The following is a 22,096-nucleotide window of genomic DNA, read 5'->3' as shown; positions in this document are numbered from 1 at the left end:
CACAGTATAAGATATTTTAGATTTAGTCCGAGAGCTTTCTGTCTCTCCATTGAGAATGTATGTACAGTATACTGTCCACGTCCAGAAAGGTAATAAAAACATCTTCAAAGTAGTCCATGTGACATCAGAGGGGTCCGTTAGAATTTATTGAAGCATCGAAAATACATTTTGGTCCAAAAGATATCAAAAACTACGACTGTTATTCAGCGTTCTCTTGTCTTCCCGTGTCTGTTATGAGCGCGTTCACAGCACTGCAGTTTAGTGATATCCGGGTTCGCGAACGAATCACTCGATGTAACCGGATCTTCTTGAACCAGTTCACCAAATCGAACTGAATCGTTTGAAACGGTTCGCGTCAACAATAAGCATTAATCCACAAATGACTTAAGCTGTTAACTTTTTTAACATGGCTGACACTCCCTCTGAGTTCAAATAAACCAATATCCCGGAGTAATAATGAACTTTTTCACAATATGCTAATTTTTTGAGAAGGACCTGTATTGTCTTAATTCACAACAACAAAACTGCACTAAAGCATCTTTTCCTGTTGACATACTGTAATAAATTATATCCACCACTAATGGGCACTGATGAGCTTCGCTTATTATAGGCTAACACTTACAGCACAGTGTTTTTTTTCAGTATAAAAGACCAATCACAATTCATCGTGCAAAAACATAAGACAATCCTTCATGTATTTGCTTATTCAGGGTTAAGAGCAAACATAAGGATTTGTCTCTGCATTGAAATGATCCGTAAAAAAAATTATAAAATAAAATAAATAAATAAATCATGATAAATAAACTGGACTATTAAAACATTTACATTCTTTTTGTAAAAGTTTAATTTATTTTAATGATAAAAATACAATAATAATTTGTATGATGATTTCTGTGTAAATAACCATACATGTTTATTAAGGTACCTTTGATGATGACTTTATTTAAAATCATATTTAAAGCAGTCTGTACAATATGGATTACTGGAAAATGACATTAAAAGCTGTATGCAAATATCTATAATATCCATAAACATTAAAATAATTCTTGCTGTAATCTTTATAGAATATATATATAGAGGGTATTTCATTGTAGAACTGTAGACATCTCTATTTCCTTTTCGTGGAGAGAGTTCTTCCTTCCTAAATAAATAAAATAAAATAAATCAATAAAAACAATTTACTGTCCTTGTTTCAGGGTCATGATTCAGATTGTTAGAGATCAATGTTAATCATCAGGTTCTGTGACGTTCAGAACTCACCAGCTCTTCTCACACAGATGATCTGAAGAAGAATCACAGTAGGAGCAGCAAACACTGCAATCTCTACAATAATCACAATCACTACAAGAACCATGTGTGGACAAGAACAGAGAGAAAGAAGACAATCAATCTGTGAAACAATAATTACTGACAAACATTTATAAATTCACTGATAGTTTCTGTGCATGCAAAGTCATTCCATACCTCTGATTAATGTGTGAGCTGAAGTCATCTCAGTGTTTGTGGTAAAGATCCATTTATCTAAAACCATACACAGCATAAAGATTCATTTTATCCCCATTTTCCTAAACTACATTATTTAATCATAAAAAGACAGTGCAGGAGAAGTGAAGGACTGATGATGTGTGTCTGTGATCATGAACCTTGTTTTGTAGAAGCTGCTGCTGTAGTTTGACTTGATTTCTTCTCAGAGTTTGAGCTGCTGACTGGAATCAGTGTTGAATCGACTGAAGCTGCAGAAGATGAATGTTCAGAACATAATTAATTAATATTTGTTTCCCAAATATCCTAACAGCTGCAAGTAAGACTCAGGCAGCTGTAGCTCACACAGACAGTTAAGGACGAGGAGGAGAAACACAGTCAGACATAAATGTAGAAATGTAAGGTTAGATGGTGTTTATTTGTCATGCATTCAATAAATTAAAAAAAAAAAAATAATAATAATATTTAGCAGTTTTTCAAAGGCATGTTTTGCTATCTATTTAAAGTAACTAAAGTGTAGACAAGACATAGTGTATCTGTGAAGGCATCACTGATGATCTCGCCTCCTGAATTCTGTTCAGTGATAATGGAAGTAAGTAAGACTTTGCAGAGGAACCCCTTTTGATCAGAAACAGCCTGGTTACAATATAAACACATGAAGTTATTTATACCTCATTTATATGAGAGTGAAACACAGTGAGCTGCAGCCAATAAACCTTCAGTTTGTCCTGAATCAATGACATATAGACTCTTCTGAAACTGATTAACCTCTTCACTGCCCCCCTCTTAACCCCCCTTTTTGAACATAGACATGAAAGTGCACTATTCAAACCTAAATTATTATAATTCATGAATGCTTTGGAATACAGACCTGAGCTTGGTCTCTTTTTAAAGAAGACAAGCAGCATAAAAAAAAATTAAAGTATAAAAAGTTATAGAAGTACTGTAAAGAAAATGTACTTTACTATTTTTATTTTATTTGATATAAAATAAATATTTTACAAAATATAAATCAAATCCATGTATCTAAATAAGTTTGAGGTTGATATAAAAAATTAGTTCCAATACAATTTTGTTCAGGTGTTATACCATATATAGCCACCGGGTGCCATACAAACTCCATTGATGTTATTTTTCTGTCACAAATGCATACATTTCTCTCTCAATATTACTTCTTTCATGAAATATATAATCTTGAGAATCAGACCTTTTCAAAGATATGTATTTTGTCAAGATTATAAAAAGTTTTGATTTGAAAAGACTGTAATACATTTTGTAATATGACACGCCCACTAAGGGGAGGAGCCTGCTAAAAGATTTTAAAGTATCATTTCCATAGTAATGCAATGTCTGATTTGTAAATGGTTTTCACAAGATGAATTTTGAGGTAATAAGCTTTCAAATGTTATATAATTTATGATGATTATGATAACATGTGAAAGGGAAAAAGTAAACAAAAAATAATTTGTGAAAAAGGTCAGAACTCATGATGTATATGTTTAGAGGTGCACTCTTGTCATAATTTAATCTATTACTGTTTCTACGTCATTTTTAACAACAAACAGTGGTAAACTATATTTTTATGAGTCTTAGACCTTTCCAACGATATATAGTTTGTCATGATCAGATTAGGATTTAATCATAATATATTGAAGTGAACTTGTGAGAGTTGAGGGTTAAAGAAATGTAGTTTGTTATCTGAACACATGTCAGTGTATCTGACGGAGGTCTTCAGGTAACAGTAAACATTGATCTTAACAGCTGATTATGTACCTGGTTGTGTAGGAGCTGCAGGTGATTTAGAGATGGTGACTGGAGACGGTGTCTTTGTTTCGGGTGGAGCTGTAAAAGATGAATGTTCAGATACGTCATAGACTACCATCAGATTTAAATTACTGATGATTAATTGTTAATATAAATCATTTACTCTGATACTTGACAGTATATGTGGCTGAGGTCTTCAGTTGATCTCTGTGTTTAACCTGACATCTCCACTCTCTGTTGTGATCTTCATTCAGGAGTGTTGTAGTCAGAGAGCTGAGACACTGTTCTGAGGAGAATGATATCTGAAATCTGGAGTCTGTCTGCAGATTCACACCAGCCTGATTCACCCAGATCAGCTCAAGTCTCTCAAAACCAACCAAAGTATCACAAGAGACCAGATAATAATTATAATATAACTGACAGGAGAGAGTCACAGACTGCCTGATCTGATCTCAGACTGTGAGGATGATGAAGAGACTGAAACAGAAAATCAGACAGAGATTACATGACAATATTACTGTTTAATTCAACATATAATCATAATATTCACACAAACACTGACCATGAAGAACATGCAGATAAACACGTGCATCAGTTCCTTGTTGTTGTTCATTCACATATTGTCTGCAGACGTAAAGTCCACAATCTTCTTTTGTGACTTTCTTGATGTTCAGAGAGCAGTTGGAGCCCAGACTCAGTCTCTCATGTCTCTCTATGCCATTCTTCTTTTTTCCTCCAGCAATCAGTTCAAATGTCTCTGAATGCTTTTAAAGAGCCATGTAGTTGATGTGCAGTCAGAAAGAGCATTATTACAGGACAGACGGACATTTTCACCAGAACTGCAGAACACATGAGTCTCATCCACTCCACTGCTGCCTACATATAATAATAATAATAATAATAATAATAATAATAATAATAATGTGGGTTAATGATTTGAGACATGGGGCATGGGACAAAACATATCCAGCTACTGTAACTGTAGGTTAAAAAATGAAAACATTTTCAATTGTAAATGTTTAAAGGGATTAATAATAGAATATATTTATATTTAACACAATTATCCCCTTCAATTTAATTTGATCATTATTATATCAAATCTATGACACGTATTGTCTTCTCACTACATCTAACACAGTGTGTCCACAGAGAAGGGTTCAATCATTCATATGATATAAAATGGATAAAACAATTTTGATAAAGAGCTTGTTTTTTCAAAAGCAACACTTAATAATATCTCATATGAAAACACGGTGGTTTTTCAAGGACACGTGTGTTTGATAAGGTTTTAAAGTTGTGTCCTCACTGTTTGTCATCACCGTCAGAGCTTCATTAAAATGTAAAAGCATCAGGGAATATGAGGGGCAGCTGTGACTCTGAAGGACCCTCGTCACATTCCTCCTCTGCAGAGTACATCAGTGTCACACAGGCTCGGCTCAGTTTTATAGTTTTAGAAGATTTTAAATCCTAATGTTAATATTTCCTGTGTCACAACCATGATATGTCAACAGCATCTTCCAGTTTCTGAGGAAATGATTTGAAATGTTTGGATTATTATATTCTCCTGAAGCAGGTTCTATTAGCGTCTACAGAGAAAACAAATCTGCTGCTTCATCAACTCCATTTGTTTTGTGAAAGAATTGCCAAATTTGTCAACACTGTCAGATGTCACCAACACTGTACGGTTTTCTGTCTTCAACATGAAGTCATCATATTTTTTGTAATTTTCAAGTTATTTTTAATTATATTAAATATAAAATAGTATTTAATTTTTCTAATAAATAAACAGCATATATTGCTTTTTGTGGATTGATATTCATCACTTCTAGCAGAGTTAAGGTTGAGGGAACATAACACTGAATAAAACATATCTATACATAATACAGTTCATTTGTATTCTGATCATATGTGTTCTGATCATTTGTGGATCATGTTAAGATGTTTAAATGTGAATATTAGGATTCTGGTAAATGTAAATGGATAGAGGTGACAACTAACTGTTTTATTTGTTAATTTAACTGTTTTTTTTTTTTTTTTTTTTTTTAAGTTACCGTGTTACCAGCAGACATATACTGTTCTGAGATGAGAGAAAATACATCAGTTGTGTTCCAACAAATGATAAATCAAAATTTAATAAGAGATGGCAAGTTAAAAAGCGCATTGTAATTAAAGAGAGAGAGAGAGAGAGAGAGAGAGAGAGAGAGAGAGAGAGAGAAGTTGGGAGGTTGAATCAAAGCATAGCTCCGGAGCTTAGTACATGTAAGATACACAAATGTAGTTTAATTTGTCGGAGTACAAGGTTTTATTTTGTTCAATATCGCACCCTGTTTTGTCCCACTTCTCAAGAATCAGTGAAATACAGTTTAATAAACTCTTTGTGTCTGTTTTAAGCAGAAAATGAACCAAGGCAGAGTAAACTGATACTGAACATATGAGTTCAGGGTATAATTGCAGAAAACAAGGTTAACTTACACACAAACCCCAAAATATCTGCTGAATAACCCAAACCTTATTTCTTCACTCAGTTTTATTACTATGAGAACATTGTATTGTTTATTTGATACTAGATCTATACATTAAAGAAAGACAGACTGAATAAAAACACTTGTGACAGCGCAAACCATCTTCTGGTGTTAAAACAGTACTGTCAGGATTCACTAAACACACGCAGTGAAGAATTAACAGTACTGTCAGGCGGGGCGTTGATTACACGGAGGACGCGGGGGACATGTACCCCCAACTTTTAATATCACGGAAATTTGTCCCCCGCACTTTTTCGGTCAAGTGTGTTCGCATAGAGGTTTTCAAGAGCTGGTGTGAATAAATATAGATTTAAACTCAAAGAGACGGGATAGTCTGCGCATGACCTGATATTTTATTCAGACCCAGAATAAGGCGAAATGCAGTGTGTGTTTCATTCATACTCGAAGCCGGAGGGCGCTCTCACGCAGAAAGTCATCTCATTTAAGTATCTTTGTTAACATACAATGATCAAGCTAGTATATAGGTCATAGGGACATTGAGTTATTTTATGTAACTTGTGCATGTAACTGCTTTAGGTTGAAAACAACATTTAAGGGGAAACTGTGTACCAGGGACGGCAGTTTTGAGAGTAACCAGACATCTACCATGTAATGTGCATGAGATGTGCATGTGTTATGGGGTGATGTGCACTGAGCAACATGATTGGCTCAAAGGTCCTATTCTGTCCTTCAGTGTATCTTTTTACATTCTATAAAAGTGTTCTGTGAGTCTGTGTGTTATCTCTTTGTACACAGACTCAAGCTGTGTGTAAACCAGAGAATTAAGACAAAGACAAAACTCTGTTTGGTTTTTATTTTCAGTCTCTACAAATTGTTATTGAATTAGAATTTCCACGACGATCCAAAGTATAGCAAGACAGTACAATTTTAAAATATTTTTACTAGCCTATTTAAAATAACTTTTCTATTTGAATATATTTCAAAATGTAATTTATTGAGATTTCAAATCTGAATTTTTAGCATCACATTACTCGAGTCACACGGAGTCCTTCAGAAATCATTCTGATATTCTAATTTGCTTCTCAAAAAAACATGTATTATTATGATGATGTTGAAAACAGCCGAGTAGAATTTTTTCAGAAGAACAGTATCTGAAATAGAAATCTTTTGTAAAATTATGTCTTTTTCGTCACTTTTGATCAATTTAAAGAATCTAAATAAAAGTATTCATTTCTATAATTTCTTTTCCAAAAAATAAAAATTATACCAACTCTAAGCTTTTGAATGATATAGTGTATAATGTTGCAAAAGCTTTATTTCACATAAATGCTGATCTTTGGATCCTTTTATTCATCAAAGAATACTGAAAAAAAATGTATTCATCTGTTTTAAATATTGATAATCAGCAAATCATCATATTAGAATGATTTCTGAAGATCATGTGACACTGAAGACTGGAGTAATGATGCTGAAAATACAGCTTTGAAAACAGAAAACAGTTATTTTAAATAGTAAGAATATTTCACAATATTACTGCTTTTGCTGTACTTTGGATCAAATAAATGCAGGCTTGATGAGCAGAAGAGACTTCTTTATAAAACATTAATATATATATATATATATATATATATATATATATATATATATATATATATAATTTCTGTCCCCCTCACTTCTGAAAAGATGGCTACGCCCCTGCTGTCAGGATTCACTAAACACACGCAGTGAAGAATTAGCGCTGAAAGACGTGGACAGTTATTTTTGTGTCTGATCTTATTGAAGATGCATTTCTAGGAGTTTCCCTTTCAGACACAATATTTAAGGGAGGAGAGTATTCAAATGAATCACGAAACGCGTTTTACTGACGTTTGCGCTCCTCTAATTACTGACGTTTGCGCCATTATTTAGCGCACAAATAAAGAACGACTTAAATTATTTTGCGCTTGAAATGTCTGCAATTATTGCTGCAGAGAACAGAGAGCGCGTGATAGAAGAGAGAGGGGTTTTTTTATTTATTTTTTTCCACACGAATTATTTTGAATGCCAGAAGAACACACTATCTGAACATAGAAGGGGAGCAAGCTGTTAGCAGTCCATTTTTTTTTCAGTCCAGAAAAATCACCAGTTCAGTCATAGATGATATTATATAATCACTATGGTTACCACTACAGACACAATTGAGGCAGCTTCAGCTCTGATAGTGTCCTCTTTATTATCTGTCATCTCTCTCTATCTATAGTAGATCTGCTAATATGCATCATGTGCACTCAAACTGAGCGCTCTTCTCTCGATCATGAACAGACACGCCCCCTTACCGCTGATTGGCGGAAGTGTTTTGGGACTTGGTCAGACACTGCGCTCAAAAGCGTCTTTCTAAAATCGCTCAGTGCACGTTTAAGGAGCGGAGGATCAGGTCACCAGTACTTCAGATAACGTTCATAAACTCTGATTAATCCTCTGTTTACTGATGTCACCTTTCATAAGCTGTGTCTCATCTAGAAGACTGCGTCCTCCGGAAGATGCAATTTAAGGCTGCATACGTCATCGGGGAAGTCTAATTTAAGAAAATTAACCGTTAAATTGCAAAGTAAAAAATAAATTATAGTATAAAAAACACAACAAATAACAACAAACAATATTATTATTACTACTCTTAAAAAATAAGACATCCTCAATGACGCATGCCTTCATACAACCTATTACACGAAGAAAAAAAAAAAAAATAGTTCAAGCAAGAGTACAGCGTCGACTGCTGTTACCCGGATGAGCCTGTGTTATCAGCTTTTACCGGTTGATATCCAGGGATAACATACCTCAGAATGTCGCGACTGACCAATCAGAATCAAGTATTCCACAGAGCCGTGTAATAAATTAGAGTAAAATTAAATAATCATTGTTTTATGTTATTGCACTTTATAATTAATATATATTGTATATAAAATATATAATGTGTGACATCGATCACATCACCTGGGCCCTCATTAACAGAGGACGCATGTGCTGAATACATCTAAAGTAAACTCATACTAGAACAAAACCTGCTCCAGAGCCAGTTATGTTCAGAGAAACGGTTGCTATGGCTACATACTCTGAAAGTTATTTCAGTTTTTGGATCTAAAAGTTGAATTATCTGTTTATGTATTCATAATCTAACCCAGACATGTCACATAACCTGATTTCTGGAATACTGCAGAGTTCACTTTATAATACTTTTAAGATAAACAGAGCTTTGCAAGAGACTTTTGAGTGTGACAGCAGTATATGAACAATTCTAAACGTGCATTAAATAATAAAACAGTATTTACTCCACATGACTCTGAGATAACAACTTAATGAATTTCATCAAAATACAATTGTGCAAATTCAAACTCCAGACACTATGTCAGAGTAATTAAACTAAATTGTTTGGATAGATGGTTATTCACATCACACACATATTTTATCTTATAGATCATAAACAGATGTCTTTACCTGTGAGAAGTGCACAGAGAATGATCAGTCCCCGCAGACACATGTGACGCTTATCAGCCATTTTCTGTTTCTGTCAGTCTTTCTTTTCACTCTATAATTACAGCTCTTCCTTTTAACACCATCAGCTCACCCTGTGGGTGTTAACTTCCTCTGATCTCACCAACTGACCATTTAGCTGCATTTCACACACACTATACTGATGAAGAAAATACGTTTCTATAAAATATAGAGTACAACGGGGCTAAAGGCCCACCTTAAGAAAAAACTGTGCCATTCACGGCGCCTAAAATGTATAATCGCAGATCAAACGATGCAAATAAATACACGTTGTCTTGGACATTAATGGAGCAACATATATATATATAGTTCAATAAATATACTGTCATTAAAATGTTAATATAAAAAATATATTTTAAAATACAGAAACAAAAATCATTTTAATAAGTAAAGATTCTGAAAGTATTGAAGGAGATCAAACAATAATTGTATGTATGTATATATATATATATATATATATATATATATATTTATATACACACACACACACACACGTTTACAGTAGTAACAACTAATTATATTATATGATATAATATCATGTTTTAAATATGATGGTTTCATTCTAAACATGGTGATTATCTCTAATATGGACACCCAACATAATATGATATATGATATATGATATTTGCCATCTGAATCTAACCATGTCATGTCAACAAATGGTAAAGTCAGCCATCTATTAATTATCATGCTAATTACTCTGTGCCTTTAGCCACAACAGCGAGGCACTTTTTACACCAAATACCATACTTTTACATATTATTTCATTATTTAAAAACTATTGCTTTAATTATCTTAAACAAAACTGAAAATCATAAAGAAGACCTTTGTCTCAAAATATATGCATTAATTTTAGCGATTCTCATTTGCTACTTAAATCTACAAAATTAAAATAAATAAATAAATAAATAAATAAATAAATAAATATTAGATCAAGTAAGCACAGAATCAACTTTGCACTGCTGCATGATCGCGTCAAGATCAGACAAATATACACGTGCATCTTGAAAAGCAGATGTTTTGGAAAGTGCTACGCCACGTTTTTCCATCTAGTGCTTTAGATGAAAATAATATCAAAGACGCCTTTAGCCCCGTTTTACCCTACTGTGGGTGTTAACTTCCTCTGATCTCACCAACTGACCATTTAGCTGCATTTCACACACACTATACTGATGAAGAAAATAAGTTTCTATAAAATATAGAGTACAGCAGTTAGGTAATTTTTGATTTTAACTTATAAAGTGACCACTGAAACTCAACACTGCTATTTTCAAAAGTGCACTGAAATAAATTGATACAGTATAACTGTAGACAATAAAACAAACACACTGTAAACACAATGCATCTACATCAATAACTCAACCATCCACCAGCTCTCAAAACACACAAGATGACTACAAAAAAACAAAAATCTTGTTTTAACAATTTTCTAATCAGCAATATTGCTATGTCTATTCAGGAGCTTCAGATGTTGCCTAAGATTATTTATTTATTTATTTATTTATTATTAGCTGTTAAGATTTCGAAACACGTGTCTACAGAGTGTGAGAACTCAGTTAGTTTTCTCACACTTGTTCAACACACAGTGAACAGTGCGGTCATCTCTGAAGCCAGTTTAGACTGATGGCTGTGAATTCTCACACATTCTGATGTCATTTCCTCTTTTTTCTTTAAGTGATTTTCCTTTTATATACTGTGCCTTTTTGCTATAGTTGCTACAAACCATTTACGAATGACTGTCAGGCTATGTTTACACGACAACGATGTAGTCAAATACAGAAAAGTTTTTCTCTTGCTTTTTTTTAATATAATTTTAATGTATACACAACAACGTTTTCAGAATGATTCACATTTACACATATCTGCGAAAAAGGCCAAAAATGCTGTATTACGTATGTCACCTTGTTAGTAAACAGTATCTGTAGGGAAGTGATGATTATATGTTGTATATGATGTGTCACTGCTGTTGGTTGTAATATTGGTGAAGTAAATCCACACTTTGCTGAAGAAGCGTTAGCAAACTCTTGAGCAGCAACAACAGTACCATGTACTCCACCATTGTTGTGTATGTTTGTTCACACTTGTCTTTAAAATCCACACGTACTGCGCATGTCTACATACCTAACACATACGTGCATGACGTCACCGTTTTCAAAGATTCCCGTTTTGGGTGTTTACACGGAAACGATAACGGTGCCATTTTCAAAAACTTGCACTTTGAAACCCGTTTTCAAAAATATGCGTTTTCAGTCATCAAAACGCCGTTATCCTGTAAACGAACAGTCAAAACACATAAAAAGTTTCCCTTTTTTGGCTGAAAACGTTGTCGTGTAAACGGCCCTCAGTTAGACCCAACAAAGCTAAAAGTTAGATTCAGGTTTGTTTATTAGAGTTGAAACTAAACTCTGCAGTAAAGTGTCTGCAGGAGCAGGAATGATGAACCTGATGTAAAGTGTGCTTCTGTGCAGGCCTACCTTGTTTGACTAATTAACTCTCAGTTTGTGCTAATTAAGACAATCTTTCAAGGGAATTTGGTATAACTTTTTTTTTTTTTATGTCATTCTCTCATCAATCTTTTGGAAGTCTAGGCAATGGGTTTGTGGTTCCAGACTCAAAGTCTTATGAGTTTAGATCCACATGAGGGTGAGTAAATGATGACAGAATTTTAATATTTGGGTGAACTATGCCTTTAATATATGAAAGACATTATTTACAATGGCACTGAATGGAAATCTATGGAGTCAATTATACAAGGTTTATATTCCTCTACACATGATACTCTAATTGTATAATTAATGACTGTTTGACTTATTTGTGATGGTTCTTGTTCACAGAGGCATAAAGCTGACTGCAGTCATCCTGAGGTCTAACTGTTGCTCCTCTGATAGAAGAATAAGTCACTTTATCATCATCATGAACCTGCATGAACATCACAAATATTGTCAAACAAGACGCAAGTGTTAACCCACAAATATTACAGCATGATGTTAGAGCCTAAGAATAAAACTTGTGTACAAACTGTTAAGAGAAGGATGGCAATAGTGGACATCGACAGAAGAACAGGGAAGTTTTTACTCACCTTGTTCTTTTTGGCTCTGATTTTACAGTGTGTGACAACCTCAGTATAAGTCACATCATCTTTCTGCTCCTAAACATTAATAGAAACATGGTGAAGTTATGATTGCATCAGTTGGTTCCATTATATTTATTGATATCTGTGACATTTAAAAAGAAACAGTAAATACTAACTTTTCATTCAGCTGATGCATTTATCTAACCTGACTAATAAAAGTACACACATAACTGAGACAGTCTGCCCTGGAGCAGTGATTATAGACAAAATAATAGCTAGCTAATGTATCAACCATGAGTCATTGATATTATGATACTTACCACAGAGTCATTAGTCCCTTCTCTCTTATCTGAAAAAATAATGGGAATATTTATGATAACTCACCAACAAAAAGAATGCAAACGATGAATTATAAAAGTCTAGAAGAATTCTAATGCAGATAATTATTTTTTTTTTGTTAGTTTGTAGATTACTGTTCACTCAAGACAAACATTTGATCACATCACATATTTAACATCACATCTCAGCAAATTTCTGTGATGAAACTGAAACTGATGCCTATCTCTAAATACTTTAAGTCAGATATTTTTAAACTCTTGTCTGTTGTAATGTCTGTAAACTCTGAATACACACCAGCTCTTTTTCTGCGAATCACCCAAAGAATAACAGCAGTAATCAGAACAGCCAATGCAGCAGCAACAGCAATCCAGATCACTGAGAGAGAGACTATATAGAGAGACACATTCAGATTCAGATGAAAACAACAGCACAACATCTACTGTATATTACTGTCTTTGAAATCAAAGATATAAAAACAACTACTACTGACAGATAAATAAAATCATAAGTAACATGATTGTTTTGGATTGTTTGGAGACTTGACGTCTCGTTGACATGATTAAAGAATTATGGATTGGTGGATTGGTGATGAACAAGAGACATGACGTGAAGTCAAAGCTGTGATCAGCTGTTCTAACATCTCCACAGAGACATCAGTTTATATTTAGAGCCTGATTCTAGAAGAACCCCAGAATGTGAATAAAACCACTGAAATCACTCACAAACATACAGAAACTGGCATCAGTGCTTTTGCTGATTTTATAGAGGAAGGAGTTTTAGTTCAGATTCACCATATTCAACAATTATATTTTAATGCATGAACACAAAATAAACCTTACAGACATTCCCTTTGCAGTACTGAATTTGATTTATTTCAGCTGCTAGTTTGCAGCAGCTCCATATCAGTGTAACTCTCTGTTGAGGTGCTATGTAACATAGAAAGATTATTAATAAATGCTCACTATGATTTTAATAGTTACGTCCTTAAACTAAAAGAACCAAAGTCTCATTCATGTTTGTGATGAAAGAGTGAACTAGCTTTCACATTAACTGCTTTTTGTGAAAGAGAAAACAAGTGTTTGAGGTCTACAAATTAAACAAGATAAGCTTCTCTTAAAGTCTACAATAAATCAGTTATGTGAATATCAATTCTACTGTAAGTGTCACATTAAACCACTGAAATGAGTAAGACATATAGAAATACATTGCTGTGTATCTGAAGTAGTCTCAGGGGTGTGTGTAGTCTGTTTCTCTGTATAAGGTGGAGGATATTAGTTCTGATGCATCATATTTTATAAAATACATCTTAGCTCTGTTTGGCTTCATTGTTCATCGACTGATGATGTGTGTCTGTGATCATGAACCTTGTTTTGTAGAAGCTGCTGCTGTAGTTTGACTTGATTTCTTCTCAGAGTTTGAGCTGCTGACTGGAATCAGTGTTGAATCGACTGAAGCTGCAGAAGATGAATGTTCAGATGCATCATATTGTTGAACATTAATATCATATCGTCATACTTAATAAAACCTCACATGACATACAGTTTGTGTTCATTTATCAACATTTACAGAGTTATTTATGCCTCTATTATATGAGAGTAAAACAGTGATCTGCAGCCAATAAACCTTCAGTTGCTCATGAATCAATGACATTATTATTCGGCACGTCATGTCTCTGTATCAGAGATTCTTCTGAAACTGATTAAAGAAATGTAGTTTGTTATCTGAACACATGTCAGTGTATCTGACGGAGGTCTTCAGGTAAAAGTAAACATTGATCTTAACAGCTGATTATGTACCTGGTTGTGTAGGAGCTGCAGGTGATTTAGAGATGGTGACTGGAGACGGTGTCTTTGTTTCGGTTGGAGCTGTAAAAGATGAATGTTCAGATACGTCATAGACTACCATCAGATTTAAATTACTGATGATTAATTGTTAATATAAATCATTTACTCTGATACTTGACAGTATATGTGGCTGAGGTCTTCAGTTGATCTCTGTGTTTAACCTGACATCTCCACTCTCTGTTGTGATCTTCATTCAGGAGTGTTGTAGTCAGAGAGCTGAGACACTGTTCTGAGGAGAATGATATCTGAAATCTGGAGTCTGTCTGCAGATTCACACCAGCCTGATTCACCCAGATCACCTCAAGTCCCTCAGAACCAACCGAAGAAACACAAGAGACCAGATAATAATCATAATATAACTGACAGAAGAGAGTCACAGAGCTGCCTGATCTGATCTCAGACTGTGAGGATGATGAAGAGACTGAAACAGAAAATCAGACAGAGATTACATGACAATATTACTGTTTAATTCAACATATAATCATAATATTCACACAAAACACTGACCATGAAGAACATGCAGATAAACACGTGCATCAGGATCTTGTTGTTGTCCATTCACATATTGTCGGCAGCTGTAAGATCCATAATCTTCTTTTGTGACTTTCTTGATGTTCAGAGAGCAGTCAGAGCCCAGACTCAGTCTCTCATGTCTCTCTGTGTCAGTCTTTATTCCTCCAGCAATCAGTTCAACTGTCTCTGAATGATTGCTATAGTTCCATGTAGTTGATGTGCAGCCAGAAAGAGCATTATTACAGGACAGACGGACATCTTCACCAGAACTGCAGAACACTTGATTATCATCCACTCCACTGATACCTACATATTAAAACATTTATATTTACTCTTACTCTAATATATTTACTCTTTTGTTCTGTTTTAAGCAGAAAATGAACAATGCAGAGTAAACTGGTGTTGAATATCTTAAAGCAGTTTAGTTCACTTTATAAAAATCTTAAAGGGGTCATCAGATGTGAGATGCACTTTTACAAGTTGTTTAAACATGAATGTGTGTTGCAGTGTGTGTACACAACCACCCTATAATGATGAAGATACACCCAGTGTTTTATTTGTTTGTTTATTTCCATTTATTTATGTATAATCCTCTGCGCAGCTGCCGCAAAGCGGTTTTCTATTATCTATTAAATAATATAATATATGGTATAATATATCTTGGCAAATTGTTGGGTATAACTCTTACAACAATAATTCAGTTTTAACTCAACAAACACAAGATCTAATTTCACCATAATATTTGATGTCCACTGTAGAGGACATCAGGACTTAAATCATGTTTATCAGCCATTTTGGGAGACACAACAAGTGAATATGGAAATAAATTATACATCAATATTCCTATGAAATATTAGATAATATTATTTAAATGTTGCCAATTACTACTCAAATTATTACACTTCTTTTTTCATTAAATGTTGCTCCAAGAACACATTAATATGTAAATTAGATACAGTGTATAGATACATTGCATTGAATGGGAATATTAATTTATGGCCATTTTACCCACACATTGCACAAAGTAAAATGGTGTATCAATTTATTCCATTATATCTTTCATGACATAGTTGAGAATCATCTTTATACAAATTTTGGTAAAAAAATAAATAAATAAATAAATTAAAAAAAATAAAGTTATTGGTGATTTAAAAACAAAATCTCATTGTTTTTGCCTGTACATATAATTTCATGTCATTTTATTTTTCCTAGTGTCCACTACAGAGGACATAGCATGAGATATGAATAAAATAGCATTTTTCAAAAATGTTTTTTACCATTTGTTTCTTATACTCTAAACAATGTGATGACATGAAAAAAAAAGGATTTGTGCAATTGAGAAATATAATTTTCTCTTTCACTTATGTTGTTATAATAAAATATAACTTGTGATTTTTTTTTTTTTTTTTTGAATTACTAATGGCTGCAAGTATGTAAACTAGAAATAAAATAAGATAAGAGATTAGTCAGATGTACAGAAACAAAATACACATCTAAATAATATAATAGAGTAATATGGCACAATATAATCATGTTTGTTTGTTTATTTGTTTGCTAGTTTTTTTCTGATCCTAAAAAAAAAAAAGAATGTTGTTTTTAGGGGACCCTCAGTTCAATCCTACAAAATTGTAATAGTGAAGAGTTTTTGGTTTTGGGAGGTGATTTTGATCAGAATCACATCGAACCCCATGGTCCCTCCCGTAAGAGACTTATTAAAATCATTAAAACACATGAGCTGTGTGACATATGGAGACATTTTGATGGCAATCTAAGACAATATACGTGGTCTCATACCCGTGACAAAGCTCTATCTTTAGCTGGGTTGGATAGGTTTTACAGTTTTAAAGATCAATGTGGTATTTTTAGCAAATGTTTTATTGTCCCTCTTAGTTTTTCTAATCATAGTATGGTGTGCTGTTCTTTTATTTTGAATTCAATCAAACCAAGTAGTGCTTACTGGCATTTCAATAGTGCTTTGCTTAACGATAAAAAAATCTAAAGACATTTTTAAATACTTCTGGGAAACTTTTAGAGCTACAAAGAGCTTTGTATAAACTTTTAATTATACAAAGACTTCTTTCGGGATCAAGTGACGTTGGTTGGAGAGCTGCTGCATGTGCTATTTTACAGAGTCTTAGAGGACTACAGATGGACAAATCTCTTTTCTTTTTAGAGCCCCTGAAACTAGATACTCTCAGAATGACATTTTTATCATAATCTCATTTACTCCCGACATCTGAGCCGCTGAAGACGCAGTGGATTAACTTTGAAGGGAATTTTGAAGGGAATGTGCCCCCCATCTACATAAATGCGTAAATGCGCAATTCATTCATTATCCAGCTTCACCTCCAGAAGAAGTGAGTGTAAGGTTTTGTCGACCCCAGAGGGATTAAGTGGCATGCAATAAAAAGTCTTGCTGTAGATGGAGCTGTTGTTGACAGGATACAAACGGTGTTGTTTTACACTACCATTGAGAAATTTTAACCAAACTATGTGACAGAAATTTAATTAAGACCCTAAAGAATCATATCAACTTGTGGAAAATGGACATCCGATGACCCCTTTAACTTGAGCAGACCTTTGCATCACATTTATGAGTGTAACAGTATGACATACAACAGGGTTCTCAACTCGAGGTCCACTTTCCTGCAGAGTTTAGCTCCAACCCTAATCAAACACACCTGAACAAGCTGATCAAGGTCTTCAGGATTACTAGAAAGTTACTGTTTTATCAAGATTGGAGATAAACTCTGCAAGAACTTGGACCTCGTGGGCCAGAGCTGAGAACCTCTGACATACACAATCTCAAATTAAATTATTTTTGAAATGGTTCATGTTTTACAGATCTTTTATAGTGTATTATAGGTCATAACCAGTATTCTTTACCTGAGAGAAGTGCACAGAGAATGATCAGTCCCCGCAGACACATGTGACGCTTATCAGCCATCTTCTGTTTCTGTCAGTCTTTCTTTTCACTCTATAATTACAGCTCTTCCTTTTAACACCATCAGCTCACCCTGTGGGTGTTAACTTCCTCTGATCTCACCAACTGAACATTTTGTCCTCACACTATACTGATCTGAAAAATCATCTATACTCTATATACTGTAGCAGTTAGGTTGGTTCAGATTCTAACTTAGCAAAGCAAAATAATTGTATACACCAACTGAAAAGTGGAAAACTAGAACATTTGTTTAAAAAAAATTTATTAAAAAAAGAAAAAAAAAATCCCCGAACCTCAAAAAAAAAAAAATCTGAACTAAAATGAGAGTATAAAGATCATCATATAATTGTTGTTTTTCTCCAAAAATAGAATGTAATAGAAAATATGCGCTCCTTTCACACTGCTCGTGATTTTCCGGAATATGTTGGTGCGTTCACACAACCTGTAAAGGTCCCGTAATGATGCGTGACATCAGGAGGTGGACGGCGCTCGGTTGGGAGAGAACACGGGACGTTGGCTGGTTCTTTTTTGGGACGTTTCAGACGGAAGTGACATCGTGGACAGAGGCTGGATGGCGGAAGGGAGAATGTCATGGGGAGATGAGTCGGATGGCAACAATGAGCAAGATATGGAGTATCAGGAAGTAAGATTTAATAAAATGAAAAAAAAGGAAGCATGGGTGATGGATCTGATTCGGAGCAAATAATGAACAAATCAAGTGGTTCGAGAAATGAAGCTGATAAGGAGGTGAAAGAGAAATCAAAGTGATAATTACTTTTGCTAAACAGTCAGAACAACAAATGCATCCAGTTAAACTATCAAAAGCAATTGAGAAAGAGATAGGAATAGTGAAAGCTGTATCCTTTCTTAGTAATGGAAGAATAATGATTAAATGCAAGGACGGGAAACAGAAACAAAAGATTCTGAAAATGAAAACACTAGTTGGAGGAAAGATAACATGTTCAGAAATAGGCGATAAAACTAGAGGGGTCATTTCAGGAGTACCCCTCAATGTAAGCATGGAAGACATTAAAGGAAGTCTGAATGGAGGCATAGTTACCTCTGCTAGAAGATTGCAGATGTGGAAAGATGATAAAAGATGTGATAGCACAAGTGTGATGATCCAGTTCGAAGGGAGCACTTTACCGATAAGGGTAAAGCTCGGATTTATAAGCTTTTCGGTTCGAGAGTACATGCCTCCACCTTTGAGATGTTTTAAATGTCAGAGAATGGGACATACAGCAAATTTGTGCAAAGGAAAAATGTGAAGTGTGGAGGAGAACATGAATATGGCAAGTGTGAGGAGGGAGCAGAGATCAAATGCTGTAACTGTGGTGGAGGACATAGTGCAGCGTACGCAGGATGCCCTGTACAACAAGAAGCTCGGGAAATACAAAAAGTTAAAACAATGCAAAAGCTAACGTATGCAGAAGCTACACGTAAGATAAAAGGCATAGATGGGACAAAGAGAAATAATGAGCAAGGAAACAGGGTGGATTCTAATGTCCAAAAAAATGTCCAAGGAATGAATCAGATCTGCACTTCATGGTGAATAAAATTGATTTTGTGGCATTCATTTGTGCTGTAATAAATGGTACATCACAAGTAGAGAGGAAGCCAGATAAACTAAAGATTATTGTAGGATGTGCTAATAAATTCCTAAAGGTAACAGGAGTTTCAGCTGAGGAAGTCCATGGCATTTTAAAAACAAAAGAAGGAAATGCTGCTTTGGATATGACTCAGAGTAATGATACTTAGTTGTATAATGTCCTTCCTATTACTACATTGGAATGCTAGGAGCTTAATAGCAAATGGGCAAGAATTAAAAAAATATAACAGAGATGGGAAAAACACCGGACATCATGTGTATTCAAGAGACATGATTAAATAGCTCCTTGGATTTTAAGATCAATGGATATGTAGTAGAGAGGAAGGATAGAGGAAATGGAAGAGGTGGAGGGTGTGCAACATTTATTAAAGAAGGAATAGCATATAAAAGAACATATGGAAATAGTAATGCAGAGTATGTAAATATAACAATAATGGCAATACAAGAGGTAATCAGAATTACAAATTTTTATAATCCATGTAAAGAATTAAGTAATAATATATTAGAAGAAGTAATGGGTGATACACAGGGTAAGATTATTATATGTGCGGATTTTAATGCTCACAATGCATTATGGAGAAGCAAAAAGACAGATAATAATGGGAAAATAGTAGATAGTTTTATAGAAGAACATTCACTGGTATGTTTGAATGATGGTAAACCAACAAGGGTGGATATAATGACAGGTGGCACATCTTGTTTAGATCTAACTATAGTGTCAGCAGCTTTAGCTGGAAAGTGCACTTGGACAGTTTTTAAAGATAATATGGGTAGTGATCATTGGCCAGTAGTATGTGAAATTCAAAAATCAGTACAAAAGCAAAATATTAGTCAATGTGATACAATTGTAGATTATCAGAAGAAAAGGGCAGTTGCAAGAAGGGTAATTAAAAATGCAAAAAGAAAGGCCTGGCAGGAGTTTTGCAATACAATTGGGAGAGAGACTGGTTGTGACGAGTGGGACGGGGCCGAGAGCCGTGGGAACGGAGCGAGGCCGGTGGAGTGATTGGGAAATGAGCGACACCTGCTCCACTCACCGGTCTCGAGTCCCACGGAGGAGATCGGGAGGATACAAAAGAGGAGCGACGACAGTGAAGGACGAGAGAGGACCAGGCCTGGGTTTTATTTTGTGTTTGGGTTTTGTTTGTGCGCGGCAGTCGCCCGTGAGGGGCTGTCGCGCTATTTTATGTTTATTTGGTTATTAAAGTTTTATTTGAATGTTCGCCGGTTCCCGCCTCCTTCTTCCCGTAATTATGGAGTTTGTTTTATATTGTTACACTGGTATGCATGTGGTGTGGAGAATGATTAGGAAAATGAATGGTATTAATAGTTATAAGGAGATCCCAGTAATTGAAGAAGAAGGGGAAATGAATGTTACAAATAAGGAAAAGACAGAAGTCTTAGCTAAAACCTTTGCTAAAATTCACAGTATTGAAAATTTGGATGAGAAGTTTTTAAAAAGAAGAAAGTAAAGTATATAAGAATGTTCATACAAAAAAACAAGGAGTTGATAACATTATGGATGAAGTTTTTAATTCTTTTGAGTTAAAAATAGCCATTAATAATTCAAAGAATACAACAACAGGGAGAGACGTGATCAGTTATAGTATGTTAAAAAAATTACCAGAGGTGGCCTTTAAAGCAATATTGGATCTTTATAACCATGTATGGAGTGAAGGCATATTACCCAAAGATTGGAAAAGTGCAATAGTGATACCAATAGTGAAACCAGGCAAAGATGCAACAAAAGCTAATAGTTATAGACCAATTGCCCTTACGTCAACATTATGTAAAGTAATGGAGAAAATGATAGTAAGAAGGTTGAGTTATTTTTTAGAGAAAAAAGAGATATTAACATCAGATCAGAGTGGTTTTAGGAAAAAGAGGTCTACAATGGATGCTCTAATATTATTTGAAAATAATGTTAAAAAGGTCTTTTAATGAAAGAATATTTGATTGCTGTTTTCTTTGACATTGAAAAAAGCATATGATACTCTATGGAGGGAAGGATTGTTAATTAAGCTAAATAAAATTGGAGTAGGGGGGAGAATGTATAATTGGATATTAGATTTCCTGTTTGAACGCACTTTTCAAGTAAGAATAGGGGAAGAAATGTCTACATCTTATGATATTCTGAATGGGACCCCACAAGGAAGTGTAATCAGTCCAATTTTGTTTAATTTAATAATTAATGCTATATTTGAAAAACTTAATCCTAACATTGGAAAGGCATTGTATGCAGATGATGGAGCAGTATGGAAAAGAGGTAGGAATCTAAGGAGTATAGTAAAAGGAATACAGGAAGCAATACATGAAGTTGAAAGATGGTCAGTAGACTGGGGATTAAAGTTTTCAGTATCAAAGACTCAATATATGATTTTTACAAAGAAGAAGAAGATGGAACAAATTACACTGAAATTATATGATCAACCATGAGTTTCAGAATTATCTACTACTAATCTTTGATGGAAAATTAACATGGAAGAGACATATTAAGAAAATTGAAAATAAATGTAA

The 22,096-nt window shown here is 34.3% G+C and overlaps 1 protein-coding gene and 1 pseudogene across 6 annotated transcripts in view; both read right to left on the bottom strand.

Moving 5' to 3' along the window:
• Positions 1-910: 910 nt before the first annotated feature.
• Positions 911-9,547, bottom strand: LOC109074078 (annotated as a pseudogene).
• A 2,381-nt stretch (positions 9,548-11,928) lies between these two features.
• LOC109112163 (junctional adhesion molecule A-like) overlaps positions 11,929-22,096 on the bottom strand; it is a 262,729-nt gene continuing 252,561 nt past the window's right edge. For 2 of the 6 annotated variants that reach the window (XM_042728789.1, XM_042728791.1), the window contains exons 2-9: positions 15,021-15,332; positions 14,620-14,934; positions 14,466-14,534; positions 14,034-14,123; positions 12,964-13,056; positions 12,651-12,679; positions 12,337-12,405; positions 11,929-12,176 (exon numbers count right to left, since the gene is read on the bottom strand). In XM_042728789.1, coding sequence (XP_042584723.1) covers positions 12,066-12,176; positions 12,337-12,405; positions 12,651-12,679; positions 12,964-13,056; positions 14,034-14,123; positions 14,466-14,534; positions 14,620-14,934; positions 15,021-15,332 — 1,088 coding nt within the window. In that variant the 3' untranslated portion in view covers positions 11,929-12,065. Of the gene's footprint in view, positions 12,177-12,336; positions 12,406-12,650; positions 12,680-12,963; positions 13,057-14,033; positions 14,124-14,465; positions 14,535-14,619; positions 14,935-15,020; positions 15,333-17,912; positions 18,203-22,096 lie in introns of those variants that run through there. The other 4 variants (XM_042728788.1, XM_042728787.1, XM_042728790.1 and 1 more) reach the window with 3 other exon arrangements.

This window comes from Cyprinus carpio, chromosome B7 (assembly GCF_018340385.1).
Source record: "Cyprinus carpio isolate SPL01 chromosome B7, ASM1834038v1, whole genome shotgun sequence".
NCBI classification, from domain to species: domain Eukaryota; kingdom Metazoa; phylum Chordata; class Actinopteri; order Cypriniformes; family Cyprinidae; genus Cyprinus; species Cyprinus carpio.
The sequence above is the reverse complement of the archived record's forward strand: the minus strand, read 5'-3'. Positions and strand labels throughout refer to the sequence as shown.